Source organism: Plectropomus leopardus, chromosome 19, assembly GCF_008729295.1.
Source record: "Plectropomus leopardus isolate mb chromosome 19, YSFRI_Pleo_2.0, whole genome shotgun sequence".
In the NCBI taxonomy this organism is placed as follows: domain Eukaryota; kingdom Metazoa; phylum Chordata; class Actinopteri; order Perciformes; family Serranidae; genus Plectropomus; species Plectropomus leopardus.
This window is the reverse complement of record NC_056481.1, coordinates 2,229,447-2,256,162: the sequence shown is the minus strand read 5'-3', so window position 1 is coordinate 2,256,162 and position 26,716 is coordinate 2,229,447. Positions and strand designations below refer to the sequence as shown.

The 26,716-nt window shown below is 40.0% G+C and overlaps 1 protein-coding gene across 3 annotated transcripts; it reads right to left on the bottom strand.

Moving 5' to 3' along the window:
* Positions 1 to 245: 245 nt before the first annotated feature.
* On the bottom strand, positions 246 to 26,716 carry map2k6 (mitogen-activated protein kinase kinase 6). Of its 3 annotated transcripts, none has more exons than XM_042507890.1 (12): positions 26,329 to 26,716; positions 12,915 to 12,978; positions 11,730 to 11,778; positions 10,125 to 10,238; positions 9,706 to 9,825; positions 8,203 to 8,319; positions 8,071 to 8,122; positions 7,648 to 7,775; positions 6,014 to 6,091; positions 2,645 to 2,784; positions 1,666 to 1,711; positions 246 to 584 (listed from the first exon to the last, which is right to left on the bottom strand). In XM_042507890.1, the coding sequence occupies exons 1-12, from the start codon at positions 26,417 to 26,419 to the stop codon at positions 474 to 476; spliced, it is 1,110 nt and encodes a 369-aa protein (XP_042363824.1). In that variant the 5' UTR covers positions 26,420 to 26,716; the 3' UTR covers positions 246 to 473. The 3 variants fall into 3 exon arrangements, with proteins under 3 accessions (XP_042363824.1, XP_042363825.1, XP_042363826.1); XM_042507891.1 differs by having other exon boundaries at positions 26,626 to 26,656; XM_042507892.1 differs by lacking the exon at positions 26,329 to 26,716 and adding an exon at positions 14,180 to 14,200.

The following is a 26,716-nucleotide window of genomic DNA, read 5'->3' as shown; positions in this document are numbered from 1 at the left end:
TCTGAGCCTGTTTAACCCTCGCAGATTCTGTACATGCAGTCAATTCATAAACCGATGCAACACTTTGCTTTGAGTATACAAACATTTAGATTATACATAGATAGCATTATATCATTCTTTTTTTTAATATATAGAATCTGCACCTCTTTTCTGCAAAAAAAGACCGTCACGCACGCTCGCTAATGTTTGAGTAGTCGGCGGTGCACGGAGGCGGGACACATTGAACCAAAGAGGGAGGTTTTTTTTTGCATACAGACATCTTGAACAACTCCCCCATCCCTCCCACTTTGGGTCATGAGGGAGCCAGGTGGGGGGCGGGGTCAGGCTCCTCGCCCTGCAGCGTCTCCTCCGGGCTCCGAGGGGTGAGAGGAGGCAGGGGGAGTCCTGCGGGTAACGAGGTGGTGGGGTTGGGGGGGCTGCGGTTGGTGCTTTTTGTTAGTTAGTTGAATTTTTTTTTCCCTCTTTCTGATGGATCACACCTCCCTCCTGCGCAAAGAGCGGCGGCTCAGTCCCCCCAGGATGACTTTCACAAAGCTAGCCACGTCGGTTTCTTTGGCCTCGTGGGAGGTGAAGAAGGGATGTTGCTGAGGAGGAAAAACGACAAAAAACTTAGTCTGAAGTCTTTAAGATATCACAACTGAAGCATCAACGTCAGCTGATCCACTCATACTGTATGTGAGAGACTCTCATCCTCATGGCAATAATGATCCGAGTGCGCCCTCCAGAGTCTCATTCACACAGCATTACAACATGCATGCAGGTTATGCATCATTTAACCCTTTGAAACCCAAATCAAAATCACTTTTCACAAAAAAAATCACAATTAATCAAACCTGCAAAATCTGAGCAGACTTGTTTGCTTTATGTCTTTTTGAAAAAGAAGGCAAGGAGCAACATGGCAAGAACTTTTTTTCCGCAATTATATATATATATATGTGTGTGTGTATAGACACACACACACACACACACATATACACACACACACACACATATATATATATATATATATATATATATATCTTTGTGCATACGAAATAAAATGTATGCACAAAGAGCAACTTTGCAAGAGGAGTCCCAGCAATTTGCAAGAATTTGGCTGATTTGAAAGTTTTTAAAGGGACAAACATCCAAAAACTACAATTATAATCATCATTATTAAATATTAGAAATGATTTTAAAGAATTATTTTTATAGTTTTAAGCACAAGTAGCAACTTGTCAATAACTGTTCTGTAAATTGCCAGAATTCACTGGATTTTGAAAATATTTTTTTAAATCAATTTTTTTCAAATTGTTGTACAGGATTATTATCATTTTTAAGTACCTTTACATTGCCTTCTTCCCATGATTTTAAAAGACATAAAACCAGTTTGCCCCTTCTTCAAAGGGTTAAACAACAAAGCCTACTTCCAACAAGCCACAATGTCAAACTTCAGCAGTGTTACATAATAATTTTGTAAAAAAAACAACAAATAAAACAAAAATGTTCTATGGCAAATGGGCTTTTTTGGGTCTAGAAACACTTATTTTCTTGACGTGTAACTTGCTAAAAACTATATATTTTCTATTTTTGGCGCCTTCTATTTTTCGGCATATGGCTCTGAGTCCACAAATGTTGGTCACCCCTTCAGTAAAACAACATATTTTAGAAACGTGCAGCACTCACCATGAGTTCTGTGTAAGTCGGCCGCTCTTTGGAAACTTTCTTTAAGCTGCAGAAGCAAAAAGCAACATTAAAATGAATTCAAAACTACATTTCATCCCATGATTGAAAAAGAGGCAGGGAGAGGAAAAATATAATTTTTATAAAAAATATATCACTATAAACAGACAGTCCGTCCGTTAGTTACTTAGCTGTCAGTACTTACAGAAAAAAAATAATCACACAGCAACTCACCATCAATCAATAAAACATCACCTGGCAGCTTCATATCAATTTATTTTCTAGATTTTCTTTAATTAGAGATATTGATTTTACCCTTCAAACCATTCTCAAAAAAATAAGTAAAAAAATAAGAAAAACAAAAAAAATACCCCAATTTTTTAAGCTTTCCATAATAATCAAAACATTTTTAAGAAAAAAAAATCCAAAATTCCTCAAAGAAAACATGCCTTGCAAAGCCATATTCTTATTTATATATATTTTTAATTTTAAGGTTTTCTATAAAAATCACCAATTATTTTTTAAAGAAAACATGCCTTGCAGACCTGCAGGCATTTTTATTATCAATTTTGAAATATCTTCATAAATTCACTGTTATGTTACATTAATATAATTCATAATAAACACATTTCTGTGTTTTTTCCTAAACTTTTTCATGAATTTTGACTATGGAATTCCATGACTTTTCCAGGTTTTCCATGACTGTGGGAACCCTGAATATACAGTATATTCTCCATGCAGCGCTCTGAGTCTGTGCAGCCTGTCAGAACGGACCGTCACGATGAACTCACTCTGATGAGGAGATTTTCTGAAGCTGCCATAAACACACATTTCTGTCTGAGTTATTGTAGAAACTCTGCTGGTTTGTCGCCTGCAGACATCAGCCGTCAGCAGTTATTGTGTCCGAGAGAATAAAACCAGAACTGGACGTTTTCTGGCTGGTGAAAAACGAAACTGAACAAAGAGAAGAAAAAAGACGAACCACAGAGAGCTGAAGTCCACAAAATCGGGGGAGAACTGGTCGGCAGGAAGCTGGGGCGAAGGTTCTTCCACCACCTGCTTCAGCTGCTGGAACGGCGTCCCCCACGAGTCGTACGGGAAGCGCAGGATGGCGAGCTCGATCTGAAAGAGAGGTCAGTCCGACACTGAGAACACAAACCGTTCGAGAACACCAGGAGGCACAAAAAACCTCAAGTTAATAAGTTTTCCTTAAAATAAATTCAATTACACTAAACACCTTAAGTTAAGAACTTCCTTAAAGTCAGAGATAAGGTTTCCTTAAAATTAGGGATGCACGATAATTATCGGCCTGATAATGGGACTTATGACATCATACCGATAATTCCGATATTACAACTTTTGGCCGATAAATAGAACCGATAGTATTAGCATAAATTGCTCCGAATGTCTGCTACGCTCTCATTGTCCTTCAGGTGATCTCAGTCTCTTCTAGGACACCGAAATGTCTCGACCCGCTCCTGATTCTGTCATTTATAAGCGAGCTCGCTGCTCACAGTAACCGCTGAACACCGGTGTAAGCGGCCGCCGTCTCCCCCCTCCCTCCTCCTGCTCCGTGTGTGTGTGTGTGACGGGGACACGATGAGAGGACATGATGAGAGGACACAATGAGAGGACACGCTGGACGCGGTTTGAGTTCAGGTGTAGTGAGTTTCCAGCTCGGTTCTGCTGAAAGAATAAACTGATATCTGATGTTTGGTGTAAATGTGCAGAGATCACAGCAGAGCGGTTACTTAGGGACGGTTCTGTAGCTGCTGCTTCCTGACAGTTTGGGGAACGTTCCTCTGTAGTCCCACTATAACTCAAACACAATATTATCTTCAGCATTATTTTTGTATAATTCAAGTTGAAACAAGAAGAGGGAAAAAAACCCAAAACATAAAAATGACTTTCTTTTACAAAAATGCGATTTTTGTCTGAAAATGACATTTTTTTATGAAAATGCACAAATTACATTCATCTGTACTCACCACATCTCAGCCTTTCATACCCTCAGGTAATGAAAAACAAACAAAAACAAATAACCGGTTATCGGTTTATTGGTCAGTTTATCGGTATCGGCTGAAATAATCATTATCGTGCATCAGTGTTTAAAATAAAAATGGCTGAACAAAACACCTCAAGATAAAAACTTCCTTTAAGCCACAGAAGAGATTTCCTTAAAACAAAATTAGTTGTGCAAAACACCTCAAATTAGGAAATTCCTTTGAGTCAAAGATTAGATTTACTTCAAATAAAAACGGTTATACAAAACACCTAAAGGTAAGAAATTCCTTTGAGTCGGAGAAAAGGTTTCCTTAAACTAAAATCTGTTGCAGAAAACTCTTAAAGTTAAGAACAGAATCGTTTGCACAAAACAGCTCAAACTCCTCGAATCACCAGTTTCAAACAGATGTGTAGATTTAGTTTTGCTTTTGTTTATCGTGGACGCCTTTGAATTCAGTACATGGAGAATTTTCTTGATTTTTGGATTCGTCGTTCACAGAAAAGGCATGCGAGAAGTTTTCATCACAAACTAAACGAAACATGGAGCGAGCAATCGATGCTCAGATAATCATCCGGAGGGAAAAGTTTTCCTCTGATGTCATTTAGTTGTTTTGTTTTGTGGTTTTCTGACATTTTTGATGCGTGGTCAAATTGGTGTTTCTTAAATTTCTTGTCTTTCATTTATTTGCGTCCTTTTTTTTGACCACGTGCTGATTGTGTTTTCTTCAGTTTTAGTGTTTGGGATACTCCAAAAAAATCCAAATCAAAACCAGAGTACACGTCTGCAAGAAAAGTCATAAATATTATTCATATTTCAGCCGGGATGTTCATGAAAACAGCTACAGATGGACGTGTTTTCTCTGTTCAGACCAACTTACTCAAACCAAAATCTCATCAGCTTTGTGATTATTTCAGTTTTCACTGTCCAGGTGGCTCTTCACTTCTGACTGATGCTCCAAAAATCAGCCTAAAGTGTGTTTTTCTTCCGCACACTGATTGCTCGCTCGGTCTCGTGCAGATTTGGAGTAAAGACATAAACTTTCCGTCGCTCAGAATTCATAATGCAACCAAAATCTGAACTGCTCTTTCCACCTCTATCACTGAAAACCCTCGTCTCTCCTGCCCACCGAACACTTAGCGCTCTTATTGCCATTCAAATGAGACTCTGCTGGAACATTTTGCTGCTCGTCTTTAATCGCCGGTCGAAGAAGCAGCAGAGAGAAGGACGAGCCGGCGCTCAAACGAAGGCAAATTGCCACAGATTGCTGAATCCTTGACGACAAAATATTCTCCAGTCTGAGCTGGAAATGTGCAAACGAGAAAGCAATGAATATTTAAGGAGGCATAACAAAACGTCCAGACCAAAGTATGGCCCGCAGGCCGAATCTGGTCCCTCATAGGGGGCTGGGTGGCCCCCAAAACCATTTTCTAATTCACTATAAGAATAAAGTGATTCACACTGGGAATTGTTTTTGTCCTTTTTGTATCCATAAGGTGCCAGAGTGCACAAAACAGCATCAAAATAGCGTTTATCAAAAAATCTTAAAAACATCCTTAAATCCTGGAAATATCCTAAAACCCTAAAAACGTTCTTAAATCCTAGAAATGTCTGAAAACCCAAGGTATATTCGAGAATCCCAGAATGTCAGAAAATCCTAGAAATGTCAAAAGAAATCCAAGAAATGTCCTTAAATCAAAGAAACTTCCTTAATCTGAGAAATCTCCTAAAATCCTAGAGATGTCAGAAAATCTAAGAAACATTCGAAAATCCAAGAAACATAAGAAGACCAAAGTTATGTCAGAAAATCAGAGAAATCTCCTAAAATCCTAAAAATGTCCTGAAAGCCCAGAAATGTCTAAAATTCTAGAAATGACCTCAAACTTGAAAAATGTCCCATAATCGCTGAAACTACCTAAACTTTGAGAAATGTCAGAAAAGTTGAAATATGTAGAAAAAAAATCCTGGAAATGTCCTTAAATCCTAAAATGATAATTTAAATAAAAATAAAATAAAATTTAAAAATTCTTAAATTTAGAGAAATGTCTGAAAATCTGAGTTTTGTCCAAAAATCCTATAAATATCCCAGAAACGTGTATAGGGCTGCTGTGACTGGCCCCTGGCCTCCTGACATTCTGCGAAAGTGGCCCCAAATTTAAAAAAAAAAGTTTGAGTATTCCAGGTTTAGATGTTACTTTTTCTAGAGCCGCGCTTCATAACAGCCATATATTTTTTTACTGTGAATCATTTTTACCCTCCACATACTTTTATTGTTTCTGTCGTCATAAAAACACGGAGAAAAAAATTAAACGATTCATGAATCCGCACAAAAATAAAAAGCTGATTTACCATCGTGATTCCTAAACTCCAGATGTCAGATTTGACGTTGTATCCTTTCTGGTTCGTCTCCGGGTTGATTCGCTCCGGCTGCAGGACACACAAGAGAGGACGATGTCACTGATGGTTGTCAGGACGACCTGCACGCACCCCCCCCAACATCCTAAACTTCCTGTGCGTGCGTGCACGCACACACACACACACACACACACACACACACACCACACACCACTCACTCACACACTCACACACTCACTCACTCACACACACACACACACACACACACACACACACAGTGCTAACCTGGCCCTAAAACCCACTGAGCCAATCAGCAGCAGTTAAAGTGTAAGCGGCTCGTTAAATGTTTTGATGATGAGAGAAGAAATGAACCCGTTCACCCGCCGACGGCAGAGAACGCAGATATAAAAACACTTTTCATCCACAAAGTTGGATCGAATCCTCATGACGTTATGATATCTAGCTGAGAAGTTGGACTCTCAGTTTTTCTCTTTTTCTCTCTAATTACTGTCGTTCGTTTATAATCCAGAGCAATAATCTGAGAACAACAAATTAAATGATAATAAAGTCAAAAAACTCTTAAAATCCGGCTGAATCATCTCTGTAAATTACATGTCTTCACCTGTGATATCAGCATTTTTTGACTTTTATAGCTTCCGTTTGTCATTTTTCACATGTATCTGAGACCTTTCTAAACTTTCCTGGTTTCCTTTAACATCCCGGAGTGATTTCTATTTAAAGGACGCTGGAATTATTTTGGGAAAAACCAAAGGATGTGACGTTATGTACTGGTGATATAGTCCAGTCCTTGTTATTGTCAAAGACTGTACACAATAACATAAATGCATCGAGTAAAAATGAATATCTCAAATTTTAATATGTAAAATAAAAAAAATGTTTAAATTTAAGGGTTAAAATAAAATCTATAAGAAATGACAATATATGAAAATTAAAAATGTTAAGATAAATTACATATTTAAATAAATATTTTATTTGATCTTATAGACATAATTCTCTCTCTCTAATATGTGAAATGAAAAAAAATCTGAAAAATAAAATAATGACAAATGGTGGCTACAGATGATTAGCACTTAATGAGACCGATTAATTGATATTTGATGAAATGAAAAATGAAAAAGTTTCTGTTGAAATTTAGAATTCTGAATATATCAAAAGTCAACACAAAACTTTGTTTTAATGCCTTTAAAAGAAATTTTAATCAAAACCAAAACGTAATAAGTTCCCAGCAATGTTTTTTCTTTTTTTTTTAGAGTCAAAAAAATAAATAAATAACAAAAAAATGAATAAATAAAATGAACTCCCTTTCCTGGTGTTGACTGTATTACGGACACTTTTATCATTGATTCATTTTATCATCGATGAAATTAATAATTTGCAAAAATGCCCCGAAAATAAGCTGTCGCTCCCTAAAACCCCGAAGGAGCTGCAGAGCTCCACAGCAGAGACGGGACTGTCTGTCCATCGGACCACTGCGAGCTGGACGAGTGTCCAAAAAATTAAAATAAAGATATGGAAGTACAGTCCTCCATATCTTTGGGTTTTCTCCGCCCTGATTTATTTTCCTGGCCAACTCAACGATAAAACCGCACGAACGTCGTCTGTCTCACCGCCATGTAGGGTTTGCAGCCGGCGTCCATGGTTTTGGCCACAGAGTCGACCAGGTAGCCGCTGATGCCGAAGTCGCACATCTTGACCTGACCCTGAGTGTTGATCAGCACGTTGGACGGCTTCACGTCTGCAGAGACAGAGACAGAGAGACAGAGAGACGGAGACAGAGGGAGACAGAGACAGACAGACAGAGAGACAGAGACAGAGAGAGGACAAACAGGGTCACTTTCATGGTTTCTTAAAACCAGCAGTCACGTTCTTTTCATGTTCAGGATTACAATAAATAAATAAATAAATCCTTTTAAGCTAATGGGCCAAAACATGAAAAACAGTGGACTGGTCCTTTAATGAGAGACGGACGGACAGCAGCTCAGACATGGACATTGACAGGTTTTGTGTGTGAGGTTTTTTCGGGCTCGTACCTCTGTGTATGACCTGCAGGTTGCTGTGCAGATGCTCCAAAGCTTTGACTATCTGTAAAAAACAGAATCCGTTAACAACCAGACCAGAGCGGAGACGGACTCTTTAATCGTGACGCTGCTGTTTGAACCCACTGAGACGGCGATCTTCCCCAGGATGTCCTCGGGGATGGTCATGCCCTTCTCGATCACCTGCTTGTAAAACTTGTCGAGGGACGTGTCCATCAGCTCCATGCAGATCCACACGTCGCCCTGGCAACAGACGTTTGGAGACAGATCAGGAAAAAAATTTAAAAAATAAAATAAGGCAACAAAGCAGCAGGACGCACGCCAGACGGGAAGCGACAGATTTTCCAGTGTTTTCAGCGATGGCGAGGAAATCCTCAACATCCACTCGCTGCTGCAGGAAGTCGTCTGCATCCGAAACTCTTCACAGATGCATTCACACGCAAGTGTTGACGCACGTCAACATGGAGATTTCGACTATAAATCAAATGAATCAGATAGCGGCTGATGAGGTCTCATCACTGAAACGTCCATACAGTCCACAGATATCACAGAACTTTAATTTTTAATGCTTTTTAACACCTTTAAGGATATTTTTTATTCGAATTTAAGACTGATTTTTCTACAAATCATTGTTGTGTTGCAGAAGGAGCACAAGTGCAGTCAGAAAGTGGAGCACTACATCCACATTTAATTACTCACATTTCTGTTGTTTATTTGTTTATTTATTTATAGCTTACAAAATGCCAGAAATTGAGCTAATTAACTGTTACAGTTAAGAATAAACGCCATCCTTAAAATTAATACATTTTTCAAAATTAATGAAATATCCATGTTGCTAATTTTCAGTATTTATTTTGTTTCCTGCTGTACCAAAAACACACTGAACTGTGAATTTTGTGTCCTGAAACACTCTAAAAATCAATATCAGATTTCATTTTATTCCTTTCTTTTATTTTTATGTTTTTTATTTTATTTTTATCAGGGAGGTCAGATATAGTCCAGGGTCCAAAAGATAAGTACATAAATCATTTCACAGATTTCATTTTATTTTGAACTTAATTTTATTTCTTTTTAATTTAAATCCAATTTAATTTAATCTTTTTTTAATTGATTTAATCTTTTTGGGGTGGGGTTGGGAGGAATTACCTGATATTTTGTTCTGGTGTCCAGTTTTTTTGGTTTTTTGTTTGTGTATTTGTATTTGTATATACATATTTACATATGTACGTTGTTTATCGTTGCTAAAATCAGTAAATATATTGTTGGGGAAAAAAAATCAGCAATTAAAATCCAGCTGAAGAATTTGAGGGTTTTTTTATTTTCATACTAATGCAGATATAAAGCAGTTTCAGTGCATTACTGAAGCAATCATGTTTTGGTTGTCTTATTTTGAGAAATATAGACATTTTTTCTAAATAAATAAATAAAATCAGAACTTGTTTGAGAAAAAATAGTGATCGAGATTCTGAATATGAGCAGGCGAACTTTTGGTAATTGACGGCAGAAAAACTTGCTGAAGACAAATTTCAGTGGGAAATATAAAGATGCAAAAACTGTAAATTTTGGGATTGACGCGGCGGTGATGCACGAATCAGTGACGATCGACCTGCACGTGTATATTGGTGTTACCTCTCTGAAGAGCGCTCCGTAGAAGGTGACGGTGTAGAAACAGTCCACTGTCCTCATGGAGATGTCCAGGTCCATCAGCAGCCTCTTCTGCTCCTGCGTGTTCACTGTGGCCCGAATCCGCTGACGACAGAAAGACGACAGGAAGTGAGACGCAACGCGGGCCTCTTTCATGTTCACGTCTTTATGCTTTTCTTCCTCAGTGTTTAAAAACTGAACGCGTGCAGCTGCGGCGTTGAGGTTTTTCTTTCTTTTGATCAGACAGAGGACGTGTTTTTTTCTGAGAACGAGGCCTTGAAAGATTCTTTCATTCATGAAGTCGACACCTTCAGAGTGAGAGCGTGCACGTGGTTCACGTGACGCCGCTGACTCACCTTCAGAGTGAGAGCGTGCACGTGGTTCACGTGACGCCGCTGACTCACCTTCACGGCCATGATCAGGCCGCTGGGAACGTGCCTCATCTTGTCCACCACGCCGTACGCTCCTCGGCCGAGCTCGCAGATCTGCTCCAGGTCATCGGCCTTCACCTCGAAGTTCTGCTCCGGACAAAACAAGAAAACCGGGCGGACACAAACGCTCGTTAAATAGAAACGGAGCTGTGATGACAGAGACTTAAAGGGGAACATTATCTGTTTTGGAGTCTGAGTGACTCATGGGAAATTTTGGTCCAGTGTAGAGAGGGAGCGCTGCAGCTGGCAGCCGCGAAACAGGCTGCAGGGTCATAATTCGGGCTGGGAAATCAATTGATTTTATCAATTAAAATTAAAATTTGTGGTTTGGGGCAATTCTTAAAAAATGAAAATCGAGATTTCCGCTGATTTCTGCCGATCTCTTTAGGCTTCCATACTTTAAAGTGAGCTGCGTCTTCCCCCCGCACTTACGCCGGATTCACACACGGAAGCAGTGAGTGAGTGAATGAGTGTGTGTGAGAGTGAGTGAGTGAGTGAGTGAGTGAGTGAGTGAGTGAGTGTGTGAGTGAGTGAGTGAGTGAGTGAGTGTGTGTGTGTGTGTGTGTGTGTGTGAGTGAGTGAGTGTGTGAGTGAGTGAGTGAGTGAGTGAGTGAGTGTGAGTGTGTGTGAGTGAGTGTGTGAGTGTGTGTGAGTGAGTGAGTGAGTGAGTGTGTGTGTGTGTGTGTGAGTGTGAGTGTGTGTGTGTGAGTGTGTGAGTGTGTGAGTGAGTGAGTGAGTGTGTGAGTGTGTGAGTGAGTGAGTGAGTGAGTGAGTGTGAGTGAGTGAGTGTGTGAGTGAGTGAGTGTGTGTGAGTGAGTGTGTGAGTGAGTGTGTGAGTGAGTGTGTGAGTGTGTGAGTGAGTGAGTGAGTGAGTGAGCCTGTCAGAGACAAAAACACACTTTTAATAGTCGTATATTGACGGGGTGCACTTGCCCTGAGTGGTTACATTGCAGCTTGTTTCTGTCGGTTGCAGCGCTCTTCCTCCCAATACTGGACACGTTTCTAAAAACAGAAATTCCCACGAGCCTCTAAGACATAAAAACGTGGGAAAACAGGGTCCAGGAGTTCCCCTTTTACACAGGAAGAGACATTAAAAGAGTCGAACAGGTGCCGGTGTGTCTCCGGTCTCTGAAGTCTGAATCCTCCACCGTGCAGCAGGATGCAAAACTTCATTCCTTTGACATGATTGAAGCAAACACAACAAATCATTGACTTTGACTTCTGGCCAACTCAGAGAGCAGAGGAAAAAAAGCTGGCATCTGTGCCAATGGAAAATTCCACTTATTTCACGAGTTCAAAATAAATATTTTTACTGCCTGATGGGCAATAAAAGGCATTCCAGTCTCACCACAATCAGAAGTGTTCAATTCGGCCGTAATGTTCACCAGGCCGTTCTTTATAGCTAACAGAGCCTTCAGTGAGCCAACCTCTGCGGACCTGACTCCACCAAAAACACACGGGCAGGAGGACGGAGAGTAAACACAGAGCAGTTACGTAAGAGTCAGAGGTGGGAGAGAAAAATCAGAATGAATGAGGTCAGGACAGACGCGAAGATTAAAGAATGATCCCAAAAATTACCTTCTCTCCGATGGTTACACAAGCTTTTGAATCCAAATCTCTGGGGGGTCTGAAACAAACACACGAACAAACAGATTTAATAAACTATTAACTGGTTCAATTTGACTTCTGAGGAGCAAAAAAACAACACAGTGAAGCAAAAAGTAGAAAATTCTCAGGACAAAGATGGTACAGTCTGGGGTTTTTTTCCAATGAAAATGTCCATGTCTTCACTAGTCCAAGGACACTGAGAAGCAGTGTCTTCAGGGAAAAAAGAAAAAAAAAGATTAATAAAAAACTTAAATAAATATAAAAAATAAATTAATTAATAAGAAATTATGATCATTAGCAAAAAAAAAACCCAAAAAACAAGCTGAATGTTTTGTTTTTGTTTTTTTTACTTTGGAAACACACACAAAATTAATTAATAAAACATCATTTTTAAACTACATAAATTTCTAAAAATTTAAAAGATAAAAATATATATTTTTAGATAAATATACAAATGAAATTTCATTAATACAATTTTTAAATTAAAAAAATAAATGATACATTTTATAATAAATGATAAAATGATGAATATGAAATGACAAATGACAAAATGATAAAATAAATTAATAATGAAATAACTAAAATGACTTTAACACAGATTAAACATATTCATAAATGATAGAATAATAGAATTTTTAAAAAGTAATGAAATTTTAAGTAAAAATAAAACTAAAATGAAATTTAGGAGAAAAACATATTATGTGAATATGATAACAGAGTGTAATACAGCTGAAGTCTGACTCTGACATTTCTTATGTTTTGGCCTGAAACCAGAACGCCTCTGCTGCTGTTTCTGAATGAAAATCATTCACTTTCAAGACAAACTGAACATTTTGGGTTTTTTGCAGCTCAGACTCGTTTTAGGATCTGCTGCTCATGAGTTCATGAAGGAAGAACGACATGCACAAATAAGTCTTCCCGTGCTGGGACGTGTCAGGGGTTTGAGAGGAAGAAATCAATCTTATATGTTCGAGTTAAAACACGATGAACTCGTTAGAGGAAACGATGGCACGAGCATCTTCAGTCTCCTGTTAAATGTGTTTGTTAGATCTTTTTAACACAGTCAGCAGCTTCGAGTGTGCAGAGCACGAGGTGAGGATGAGTGAAAAACCTTGGATGTGACAGAGCGACTGTAAACATGATAAAGGGTCTTACACTGCGGCGGGAGGAGGCTGCTCAAACACCTCCCTGGGGAGCTTGAGCACCGGCTTCCTCTTACCTGAAAACACACAAAACACAAAATATCCTTAAAAACTCTCCACAGAAACACTGAAACTACAGATTTGACTGACTGTGCAGAGGATTGTACTTTTCATTTTGTGTCAGGCTGCTGTGAGCAATCTTTTTGATTGTTTGCTCAAATGCTGACCCAAAATTTTAAATTGCAGCTGGCCTCAATTTTGAAACTGAAATTCTGAAACTTGAGTTTTGACTCAGAATCTGACTGATTTTTCAATTCAAGAATTTTCATTTTTAAAATATTAATTATTATTAATTGAGTGTGGATTTTTCTGTATTTAAATTATATTAATTCAGTGACTGTAAAAATTCAAATACCTAAAATATTCCACACAATCACCTCAAAATTCAACTATGTTAAGTAATGAAAGCTACATATTATCTAATATTTAAGTGCTAAAATCTAAAGACAAACATTTAATTAATTATTATCTTGATTTAATTGTTCACTAATCTCTATCTCTTTTTTTTTTAAAATTAGCTGATTCATTGTTTGGTCAGTAAAATGCTGATCGCAACAAGTCTTCATATGACTTATATCGGCCAACCAAAACTTCAAAGCACAAAAACATTCAGTTTTTTATCAAACAGGTCAAAGAAATGCAGAAAACCTTTACATCTGAGAGGCTGGAGCAATGCAAAATGTCCAGCATCTCAGCATTTGTGCAAACTCCTGAGATAGTTTGGTGTGAGACAAAAGACATATGAGGCTCCGGAGAGGACGGTCCCACCGGCGGCCGAGCATACCACAAGATGAAAGCATACTTCGCTTCTTAACATAGCTCAGGATGAAGGATCATCGATCAGATCATCGAGCTCTGAGCGCGCAGCCTGCAAACCTCACAACAACTTTATAGCAGTTTCTGGACAAACTGCTGCAACCGAGATAAAATCCAAACCATTTCCAGATCAAAAAATGTAAAAAATCAAAGCTTAAGAACACTGAGAGTGAGTCAGAGCTGGTTTTTAATGCTGAATAAGTGCCTGCATGCATCTGATGACTCCCTGCGTCTGTCCATCCGCCACTTCAAAACTCCCACTGATGCACAATGACTCAAACTTCCTGCAGCCATCACTCCAAAAACAGAGACCCACAACTATTACGTTCCACATCCAGGCCACCGTTCCTAAATTTCCTGTTGATATAGCAACAGCAGCTCCATCTCGTCTCTGACACTTACGGCTGGATGCAGGAAGTGACTCCAGATCCTAACTGAATGCAACAGGTGCCGAGAGCGAGAAGAAGAGGAGGAGGAGGAGGAGGAGGTCTGGCAGCTCAGGTGTGCTCGCTCCATCTGGAGGTGGCGCACTGACAGTTAAACGAGCGGGCGCCGTGCTAACGGGGCGTCGCAGGTTGAGGGTGTGACTCATCTGGCTCAGACCTCCTCAGACTGGGTCAAACAGCTGCCGGTCTGTTTGCTGCAGCGAACGCAGCTCTGATCTGACGACAGACGCCAGCGCAGCGCAGCGTTTTCGGAAATGTTTTGGCTTCGGTAATATATCGGAGCATTTCCTGTAAAGTTTTTGTTTTTTTAAAATGTTGTTGTATTTCCTAAAATGTTGTTTAGTTTTCTGAAGTGTTTTTTTGTTTTGCAAAATTTTCTTCTGTGAAATGTTATTAAGTTTTATGAAATTCTGTAGTGTTTTGGGAAATGTTTTGTTTTGTTATGAGAAATGCTGTTTTGTTTTTCTTCTTTTGGGAAATGCTGTTTAGTTTTCCAAAAATGTTGTGGTGTTTTGGGAAATGCTGGAGTGTTTTTTTTTGTACTCTGAGCAGCTGACGCACAAAGCTTTAAGGTGATATTTAAAATCACCGCACTGTGCGGCGCCCTATGATGTCACTCTGTGCTAATAAAAGCAAAAACTGCAGGTGTGTCTTTTCTTCTTCAGAAAACGTGGAACGGCTCCAGAAGAATAACTGGAATATCTCACATTGCTGTCTTGTGAGAAAACCCATACAGCTGTGGACAAATCTGTCAGTCAAACAACTGTCCTGGAGGCATATCACACTCACACACACACACACACACACATACACACACACACACACACACAAACACACACGCACGTGCGCGCACACACACACACACACACACACACACACACACACACACACACACGGTGCGTCCAGTGTGTCCCTGTTTGTTCAAACAGTGCAGGGCGTGACGGGCTGTGCTATGCGTCCCTCCACCGGTGGCCTCCTCCTGGTCTCCACTTTCCAAAGCAGCTTTGTTGCACTAAAATGTCAGTTTGAGCCCCTCCTACGTGCATTTACACAGACAACAATAGTAACTGGAAACCAACTCTCTGCTCACACACAAACACACACACACACACACACACTGGAAACCAGGAAACACCCAGAGACACACAGAGAGACAGAGACAGCACCTGCACGTCCTCTCAGTGAGTCACCTTAACACGAGAAAGACGTTTTATTATCTGCACGTTAATCAGCAGAAATTTGCTGCACACAGTGCGACATAAACTCGTACAGGTCAAGCTGAAAACGGCTCATATCAGCCCGACGCTCTCACTCTCACATCTTTACAAAAATCAAAACCAAACTGCGTTAAATCAAAGCGGCTCATGTAGATCAGACTGTCCGCAGCCTGACAGCTTTCACTTTCACATCAATGTTGCTCAAACAGCGTTCAATGTGGCCGCACGGATGAGTTAAAAAAGACAACTGAGGAGAGGAGGCCAAAAATGCTCAAATATATAAAACAATGTGAAAAAGAAGAAGGAAATTCCATATTTGTTGACACCTAAATATCAAAACACAGCTGCTAACCTGCTGCTAACACAGCTACTTTAGTGACTGGACGCCTGTTTTTTAAAAAAAAAATGCAAAAGTTTGATTAAAGTCTAAAACCTGACTTGAATGAACCTTACAGTTCAAGTTAGAACGATATTACTTTTCTTGTGCTGCTTTCAGATGCTTTTTACACGTTTTTTTAAACATTTGAACCTTCAGCAAGTTGGTGCAATTTCTCTCAGAAACACGGGAAAACAGGAAATGAGGAACTTGATGAGAAATGTTACACTAGTTGCAAGGAATTATATATTTAGGGATTTTTTTTTTTTAAAAAAAAGCTCTTTGTCTTATTCAGTGATCCATGATACATGCACACAACCAACATATGTTGAATTTTGCACTTTGCACATAGAAAAAACACTTCATGCCATACAGTTTACGTTGCTACCGGTGCTGCACTTTTGTCCTCTGTATTGTTTTTTTTTCTTTTTTTCCCTTTGTATATTTTTAATATTTTTCTATATTTTTTGCACAAAATTCCTAATGGCTGGCCTACATAGATATTAAACCTAGTTCTGTAGAAAAACATCTATTTATTGATGCATAATCATTATAAATATTAACCCTTTATATATCAGGTTTTTGTCATGATGTCACGTTTTTAGAATTAAAAAAAGAATTATTTTCCAAATACAACATGCAAAGTACAACATTGTTTTTGTTTTTTTACATTATTTTTTGTGCAGTATTAAATACTTACACATACCGCTCTGCACAGCCTGGGATATATCAATGATTAGCAGCAACAATGAAATAGCATGTATTATGGAAAATCAAAATGACAAATTCAGAGTCAAAAGCCCAGAATGACACCCAGAAATAATACAAGTCCTGTTTTTCTGCTCTGATGGCTGTGGGATCAAAAATGTCAGTTTGAATGGGTTTCAATGGAGCATTTTTTACCTTAAGAGTCTGAATGTAACTATTTAGTTTCCACGGTGTATTTTAGACTTATTGTAGGAGCTGAGCTGGAATTTCACTGATTAAACAAAAATACGCAATCTTGTCATTATTTTAATCTATGCGCATGAAACTGCTGAAAACTAAAAGTGCGTAAAATGTGCTATATAGTCCCTAAGGGTTAAAGACATTAAGTGCAAAGTGAACAGTGAAAGGTTTTTTATATTTTCTGCAAAAATTACAAGTTCAAGAACACAAATTAGGCTTTTTATTTGACACTTTCTAGGCTGTGCGCTAAAGGATTAGATCCAGATCCACACCCAAAACCAAGCAGTTCCTCTTGTCATGTGGACCAGCTTTCCTCCTTATTTCACTGCTCTATGAGACAACTGCTCACAACAAACAGCTTCCTCTGCAGGAGTGACTCCAGGTTCCACACTGAGACAACAGATCAATAAATACTTTGCATTGCATTAACCTGACATAAAACTTGATTGACCTCAAACAATGTTAGAACAAAAGCTGCAATGTGCAATCGCAATGAGGCGACAGCATCCTTTTTTCTTTCTGCGTGCAACCGAATCTAGAGCTCAGTGAGCTCAGATCATGAGACGAGAGGCAGCGTGCTCCTCAAAGGACGAAGCATTTATTCTGCAAACCTCTGCGTGCATATCAACATGCACAGTGTGTTCCAGCCCACTTTGATAAACACAGAGCGAGACAGGAATAATGTTGGCTGCAGGCACAGATTTGTAAAGTACAGTGGGTTAAGAGGAGCTGCATGTTGTGGTGATGCAGGCGATCCAGCAGCACAACATGCAAATCACAGCAACATGCAGCTCATGCACAGTGACACGCATCAACACAGCGGATTCAGAGCTGCAGCTACTGACCGAGATGAAATGACAAAAAAAAGAGGAGCGAACAGAGGTGTAAGAAAAGAGAGAGAGGAGGTGGTGGGGGGTCGGAGGGGCGGTGGGTTATGTAATCTATGTGGCTGACAGGAAGAAGCATGTGCTCCGCTTTTATCACAACAGAAAGTAATGATGCCCTCCGATCCTTGATTTAAAGGTTTTATATGTTACTCTTTACATGTAAAAATGTTGTTTTGTTGCTAATAGGTGAACTAAAATCTAATCTGTTCAATCTTGAATCCAAGGGGACGTTTGTGCCAAATTTGAGGAAACTCCCACTAAGGTGCTTTTGAGATATTACATTTAAAAGAATGAAATGGGTGTAAGACAACTGTGAACTTGACCTTTGATCATGGACAATCAAAATGTGATCAGTTCATCATGGACATTTGTGCCAAATTAGAAAAAAAATATTCCAACAGCCTTCTGGAGAAATCGCATTCATGAAATGAGAAGGATGCTGTCCCAGTCTCAGTTATCGTCGGCACGGAGGTATAAAAATTACAATATTTCCCTTTGACAAGCAGTGAAGTAAAAGTATTACGTAACTTGAAATGGAAAACACTCAAGTTAAATACCCCAAGCTGTGGTTGAGTACAGTAAATGTACTTAGTTACTTTCCACCAAGCTGACTAGGAAACAGAGAGAAATCTAAAAATATCCAGTTTCAGTTGTTCTTCAGATTATGTTGCATAACTCGACAACACAATTCCTTCCTTTCCTGTTGCTGAGCTCAGCACTGAACTTGCGTCCTGTAGCAGGCAGCGTGGGGTTAATTAAAAGCAGCGGTACATATGATTCCCACAGATTTGCAGCACATGAGCTCAAGTATGCAGCGAAATGCCAGAGTGAGGCCACAGATGGGTGCCTGCGCTCCTGCCACGCCCGCTGCGAGCATGCAATCGGCCTCATCATGCATGTGAGCAGCGAGAGGAAAAAATACTGCTGACGGGGAGGTTTGCAGGGCGGTCAGAGTGTGCAGAAACATGCGTGCAGAAAGCCTCGCCGTGTGAGGGCAGAGGACGGCCGGCCCTGCGTGATAATGAGCCCTGGATCACGGGGGGTGGGGGGGGGGATACACGCCACCCACTGCTAACCCACACATGCACTCCGGCTGGAATTCCAACAATCCCAAGAGTTTCTCAATGGAATTCCACAGAGCCGGAGGAAGACGGATCAATCGCAGACGGTGGGAGGCGGCGACACGAGGAGGGGCAGGAAGACACAGAGAGCAACACAGGACAGGAGGGAGGGAGAGATTTGAAAATAACTCCAGCCGGCAGCTCTGGCAGTATGTGAGATACTCTACACTTCCAAAGATGGCAGCTCCTTTAGGTTACAGCTGTCAGAAGCTCCTTTGGGAATCATGTGGTCGCCGGCTCGCGCTACTCTTCCTGTGCACTCGGCTCAACTCGAGTGCAGGAAACGGAGAGCGTCGGGGTGTCAGGTCACCTCGGAGGAAGAGCCGCTTCCACCGACAGAATCCAGGACAAATACCTGGGACGGACATGATAGAGGCCCAAATAAACTGAGAGATCCTGCAGGTTCACCTTGACCTTAACTGTTTGGTTTGTAGATGTGAGTCTGAGCAGCTGTCGTGTGTCCACTGTGATCTTGGACTGCCGTTTTGGACCAACTACCAAAAATTTCAAGACCTTTTCTATCGATTTTCACCTGTCATCTGGAGCAGCTTGACACCTCAAAATCTTGAACAAATTGTACCAAAACATTGACACTGACCTTAATATAGATCTCCAGCTCTGGCTTGTATATAATGACGCTCACAAAAAAATTATTTACTGATTTACAGACATCTCTTCCCTGATGTATGTCAATGAGGAAAAGGCTTTCTGGGCCAGTGTGCATCACGTGACCGACCCAACCGGTGTAATTCCACTTTCAGCCACTATGTAAATTTTGCATCAACACCTGGTGCACTTCCTGGGGGCTTGATATAATGATGCATTGCCAGGCAGTCAAAAATCGATACAAAATATGTGAGATTCAAATCGGTGAAATTAAAAATGAACCGCAACACTTTTTTGAACAGGAGAAGGCGTAATTTGCTTTTGACTTTGCTTTCTCGATGTGCCAAGTCACTTCGTGTTCAACATCCTACTTCATGTCCGAGACTAGAGACAGCTCACCAATGTAAATAAGACGAAGCAAAGGCAACAGGCCACTTTGACAGACAAGATGCTCCGTCCAGTTTCAAATCAGGAGTGTGGCGGCATTTGAGCCTCAAGTCAGAAATAAAAGCAAGAAGATAACAGAATCAATCAAATATTGACAGAAGGTGTTGAACTACAGAAATAGTACAACAAACATGATGCAGCATGAGAGCCGGCATCATGGTGAGGAGCTCCGGTCAGCCCCGCCTACACACGTCCCTACTTAACAATGACCGCACGGCAAAACTACACTGATAAGCGCATGGCACAGGCCGAATCAAGCGAAAAATAAAATTCACACCTGAAATAGCAATCTGATCCCGTCTACAACAAAATTAACCATTTTTAATGGAAGTAGAGCAAAGGTGCTCAATCGCAACATCTGCTTACAGTGTGGCTGTTACTCTGGCCTCTCAATGATGGACCAGTGTCAAAAACTGTTGTGTACATCAGTTACTTAGACACAAAAACATGGCAAAACAAAATGCCAAAGCTACCCTTTAACATCACTTCATGTCTGAATGTAGACCACTTTTCTGTAAAAGTCCCAAAACGGCTGACGCTCGAGACGAATGCCGCCACAGTAACACACAGGACACATTATGCACAAAGGTCATTTACTGTATTATAGATCCACCAGCACACACAACCAGGGTGAGTGTCACACACACTCATCAGCCACATCGTCTGCAAACAGCCGTTCTACTGCAAAATATTTAAAAACGGAGTCACTGATGCAGCCTGAGAACTCAGACAATAAGCTCGAAACATACATCATCCACGCAGCTGTGAGTCTGCGTGACGTGAATGTCGTCATCTGCAGAAAACATGATAGACACCCAAAGCAAAGCAAACAAAACCATCGTGTCTATTTTTGGACTATAACTGCTCCTGGAGATGACGCTGTGAATATTAATCAATTAGCTGATTGTTAGAAAATGACTTGTTTAATTCCTCCATCGAGAAAAATGCAAAATAAATTATGAATTTGGGCTCAGGAACATTTTATGGTAACTTTTCAGCATTTTCAGACTTTATTTTGTATTTAAGGTTTGTTTACAATTAAATAAATAAATTAATAATAATAAATAAAATGTAAAAATACTACCTCTACAACAACAACAACAACAACAACAACAAAAACAACAACAATAATAATAATAATAATAATAAACAAACAGACAATATTATTACCTTTAGTTATTCAAAATCCAAAGGCCAGGGGCAAAAGCACATATAATTTAAAACAAACAGAGTTTAAAAATGTTCCTTCAAGTTACTAAACCAACACAGTCTGATCTCAGAGGCCTGAGCACACATTTCTCAGACATTTAATATATCAAACATTCAATCAGAAACATATATAGAGATTATTCTGTTATGCTCATAATCTTTGGTTGAAGCTCGACCTCCTAGAAGCACGTGTAAAATATTCTGTTTTCTTTCTGCACACATGTAAAGACACATGAGCCAATTTACTGCAGGTCATTTTCTGAGGTGCTAATTAGAGCTGCTGATGTTGATTTAGAGCTTAAAAAAAGGCATACATGTACAAAAACTGCTGACTGAGGGGTAACGTCTGCGTGAAGGGTGCTTTCAGGACGCTCTCATACGATTACAACCCTTTTAAAATTTCGCTCGGAGAAAACAGCAGCCGGTGCAGACACTTTCCTAAAATCAACCTCCACACGTGGAGAGAAATGTTTGGCAAAAACAAAGTTGTTGATTGGTAGACAGATGATGTTCGCTCATCAAGTGCATGCAACTCCAGTGTAGTGCAAACCTGTTTATCTAAACAGTTAAGAGAATTTAAGCTTTCATTTTAGTTTTCCAGACAAACTGATCAACTTAAAAAAAACATGCATCTTGAAATTAAATGAAGCATATCAACATCTACAATCACCTGCAATTAAAGAAACATTTCACTGCTGGAAAGAAGGCTTTTTAATCAAACTAGGCTGCAGCAGAAAGACGTAAATACTTTTCAAATTGGTGTTAAATGACAGAAAAAAACAGAGGAAAAGAACACTTTTGCTCAAGAGCCAAAAAACCTAAAAATCCTACTACAAATTCAAAATTACGTTACAAAATTATTAGAAATTTTTTTCCAGGTCATTTTTTGTCTTTTCTTTTACTTTTTTTAATCAAACTTGGCTGTTATTATTATTTTTTTTTTTTAAACTTATTTTCAGGTAATTTTCTTTTACTTTTTTACAAATTTCTTGCAAATTTTTGGTGATTTCTTCTTTGTTGCTTATGTGTTTTTGAAAAGACTCAAGCAAATATATTCAGGTTTTAAAAGCTTAATGACAGTATTTCTAAATACTCTGGTATACTGTAAAACTACAATGCCGCCCTAAGCTACACACTACCCATGCTGTTTTGAACCAAAGCTGGTTGAAAATCACCTAAGCGATCCCTTTAATTTGCAGCCAGTATCCTGCATTGCACGGCCATGCTACAGTGCAACACCCCCTCCCTTCCACATCCTCATCCTATTTCAGCAGCGAAATGTGGAAACCTGCTGCCATCACGACCACGAGACGTACTCCAGGAGACCTGAATTTATGTCTCTCTCATTTTCAGCAGAGCGCACGCTCATATTTTTCCTTTATTGCAAAGAACAGCAACATCTCACAGTTGCATAAACCTGTGCTCGCATGCAACGCAGCTGAAACAAACACAAACTGCTTTAAATGTCCTGAATATTGCTGCTGGCGTGCAGTCAGAGGAGTCTGAATGTATGCACTCAGTCAACCCCCCCCCCGAAAAGAGAAGTACAGTCAGTGGATCATGTGAACAATGCTCTGAACAATTCTACTGTTCCTGCACTAAAGGCCTGGAAGCGGACCAACAATCGGCCCGTCGAAACAGCAAATTTAGTATCTGTGCAGCTGAAAAACGCAGCCCGCATTTGCATGACAAATGGGACATTTGTGCAGGGGCGCGAGGGCCGCCCGAGGCTGCAGAGGGGACACGAGCCGGGAGGGCCGCCGTCACTGCCGAGCCGAGCGCGCTACAGCACAGAGCGACAATGATGAGGGCCAAAGTGTCGGGGCCACGCAGGGCAGCGCTCGAGGAGGACACACTCTACGTGCACGTGATGTGAGAACAGAAGCAGCAGCAGGGTGAAAGGACTTGACTCAGTCTGGCACGATTTCAATAAAAACACAAGGACGCAGAGCTTATTTTAGCGCTGCAGATTTGTACTCATTTCCTTCAGTAGGTGTCAGTTATACAACACTTTTATGTTGTTCAGTCTGTGTCAGAGGAACTGTAAGTAGTTTGGATCTTTTTATGGTACCAGCCCAAATGTGTTCATCACACAGGTTTCCATTAACCCTTAAACTGTGCAAATTAAAATTGTGAATATAAAATACGCCTAATGGAAACACATCAATTAAAAAAATAAAATAAAATTTAATTTATCGCAAAAAAAAGTTCTTACGCCCACGTGAGGCGGTATTTCAGGTGATCTGGGAAAACCATTTAGCAAAACTGCACGGGGTTGGCTTTTCTAGGTCACACGATGCAACGGAAATAAATAATAAAGAACAACTTGCAACTTGAAAAACTTTAATCTAATTCTACCTCAAACCAGCACAAACTGGTTTTCTGACCAGTGCAAAAAGCTGTAAGCACAACAGTAACAATTATTTAAACATGGAAAAATGTAACTGAATCCAAAGGCCATGTCGAGCAGCTTTTCCACGGGGCTGTGATTTATAAAAACCCAGTATTGAGCCTAAAACCTAAGTCCTAAAGGCTTTCTGACGAGTGAGTCAGGCCGACGTTAGCTTTCGGGTTGGCCTACAAAAAAAACTCATTCCCGGTAAACTCTTTTTTTAGGACTAACACTGATACAGAGTATTAGCAGTTTATGAAACCGATAACCGATATTTGGAACCGATATGCATTTGCAATAAAAATGAAAATCTTTCTGTCAATATTTAGAATTTGAAGTATAACAAACTCCAACACAAAACTTTCCAGTTCCCTGCAACCTTTTTTTAAACTCAAGTAAAATATGAATAAAAAAATGAATAAATAAAAATATAATACAAAGTAAAACTTCCTCCCATGCCGACACTTCCTTTGCACTTTTTAATTCATTAATTTTATCTGCAATCATTAAAACAGATAACAGAGATAATCTGCAAAATGCCAAATATCCGCCCCGATAATCAGCCAGGCCGATAATCTGTCTACTTTAAAACAAGTGGCCTTTCATTTTTACTGAAATATACAAAAGCTATTTTTGCAATTCTAATTTGCACTGACAATTTCCTTGCAAAAAAACACCTACTTGAATGATCTGTATCAACACTACGAAGGATTCGTGCTTTCACACAGCTGCAGCGAAAACAATTCATCAGGCCGAGAGGAGACCAGCAGAAGTAATTTCATCGCCCGCGTCATTTCATACTCCAAAAAGTCAAGCCGAAAACTTCACAGTGCAAACAATCAACCCATCAATTAATCGACTTCCCTTCAGCTGTAGATGTGTGTATGTGTGTGTGTGTGTGTGTGTGTGTGTGTGTTGTTTCCTGCACATCAATGAATGACAACAGAAACCTACTTCTGCTCTCAGGAAAGTCCCAAACCGACTCATTCATCTACAAATACAAAAAATGTCTGTGCATTATTCATCATCATGAACCGGCTGCAACAAGACAGTTCCTGTGTGTAGGTGGGAGGACAACTGACTGTAGCACATAAACAGTGTGAGGCTCCGACCATCGGGGGCTCTGTCTCCTACCTGTGCACAGCCTCTCACTGTGTGTGTGTGTGTCTGTGTGTCTGTGTGTGTGTGTGCGTGCTGCATGTTGTGCAATGAACCACTTTGGACTTCTTGGAAAACACGGTACACGGGAGGAAAAAGCTGCTTTCACTGCAGCTGTTTTTCTCTGCTGCATTCACTGATGATGTGAGGGCTCAGAGGCTGCAGGACGGAGCTCAGCGGCGCCCGTCAGCGCTGACACGAGTCGGGGTCAAAGTGTCACACGGGGTTCCCACATGTTTTCATGAACAAAATTTCAAAACTTTTCCATGACTTTTCAAGGATACTTGAATTTACTTGATACTTTTCTTTCCCTCCCTTTGTTTTTTGTCAGATTCAAACTCTGTTCAAACATAATTTCAGCGTCCCACAAGATGTGTTCAAGGACCGTCAAAACTGTGAAAATCCAAATGATAATTTCAGTTTTTTCAGTTTCTGGTTGTAATAAATGATGTTATTTTGGGTGATTTTTGAAGAAAAAAAACATTAAAAAAAGAGAAAACAAACAAAAATTAAGGTTTCTATTAAAATAGCCAAAAACTAAAAAGAAATAAAATTAAATTGAAATTAAAGGAAACATGCCTTTAAAAACTATTTTCTTGAAACAATCTTTTTAAATTTTCTATTTTAAAAAATTGGCAAAGAAATAAAAAAAAAAAATGGCAAAACCTTTCAAAAACATGCCCATCACACGTTTTCCTAAAACAAATTTCCAAAATATTTAAAGTTTTCTCAAAAAAATTCCTGAACTAAAAAGTCAAAATGAATTTAAAATAATTAATTATTTATAATAATCTCCAAAAATAAAATAAAAAGAAACAAAGAAAAAAAAACAATTCCTAAAAAAGTTTAGCCATTTTTTTCTTTCAAAAACAAAAAAAAATCAAAACATGCCTTCTCAACCCGCAGGCCCAGCTTGGAAGGCATGTTATGCTACATTAATATATTTTATTTATTAAACACATTTCAATGATTTTTCCAACATTTTCAACGATTTTTACTATTTGCATGACTTTTCGAGGCCTAGAAAGTGCGATTGTGAAATTCCATGACTTTTCCAGGATTTCCATGACTGTGGGGAACCCTGGTGACATGCTTGCTGTTCTGTGCACGCTGAGGACAGAGCTGGACATCAGTGGACAGTGGGGTTTGAAACACACACCGTGCAGCTGACAGAATGGACACTTGTATTTTAATAGCTCCTGTTCTTGAACTCAACGCTCACAACGAATTCTATTATTAGATTTCCATTTTCTGTCCCATAAGCAGAAACAAATCGGCGGCCAATAAACACTCAAAGTTGACCACTGACAGCTGCAGCCAGGCTGTCACGTCATGTTGCCCTCCTGCACCAAAACCGCGCATATTTGCGGCGCTGCACGCGACATGGCTCTCGTGTATTTACCTTGAGCCGTGCATCAACTCGCGCAGAGTTTGATTATAAAGAGTTATAAAGAGTGTCCTTGTCTATCTCGTGACTGTTAAAGGCGCCCAACATCCCCGCTGCCTGCCTGCCTGCCTGCCTGCGCGCCGCTAATAACGTCAATATGAGTGAGTACACATAGCATCGTCTTACCAGGAACTGTGCAAAGGGGAACATCTTGAACAGGAAATGCAACTGACCCTCCTAAACCATCCAACTTTAAAATGCACCGGCCGTGCTCGAGCTGCAGCGGTGCATGTTGCAAACCGTGCAGCCGTGATTGCACGTCGGTAGTTTTTGCACGGATCGGTTTCATATTCTTACCTCCCTTTGGCTGAGACATTTCCCCTTTGCTTTGATGAGGGGGAGGGGAAGCACAAAAGACTTTGCCTTCTTTCTCACTCCCTCCCTCCATCGCCCTCGCACTGGAGCTTCAGCGGCTTGCTTTTGCAACAAAGATGCAAAATACAAGCCTCGATCTTCATGCACTTGGAGCCTTTTTGCGTCCGGAGCGTGCGTGTCCGTGCAAGGAGCGGCGGTACAATTGCACGGCCCCCGCAGGCGACGGGAAAACAGGTAATTTTTGCAATTGCACTGCAAAGAATTCTCCGCAGCACTTACATGATGGGCCAAGGCTGGCAGCTGAAAGCTCCTAACTTGGATCAGTGTGAGCCCCTGCGAGAGAACGTTCTTCCTGCTTGGAGCGCAAAGG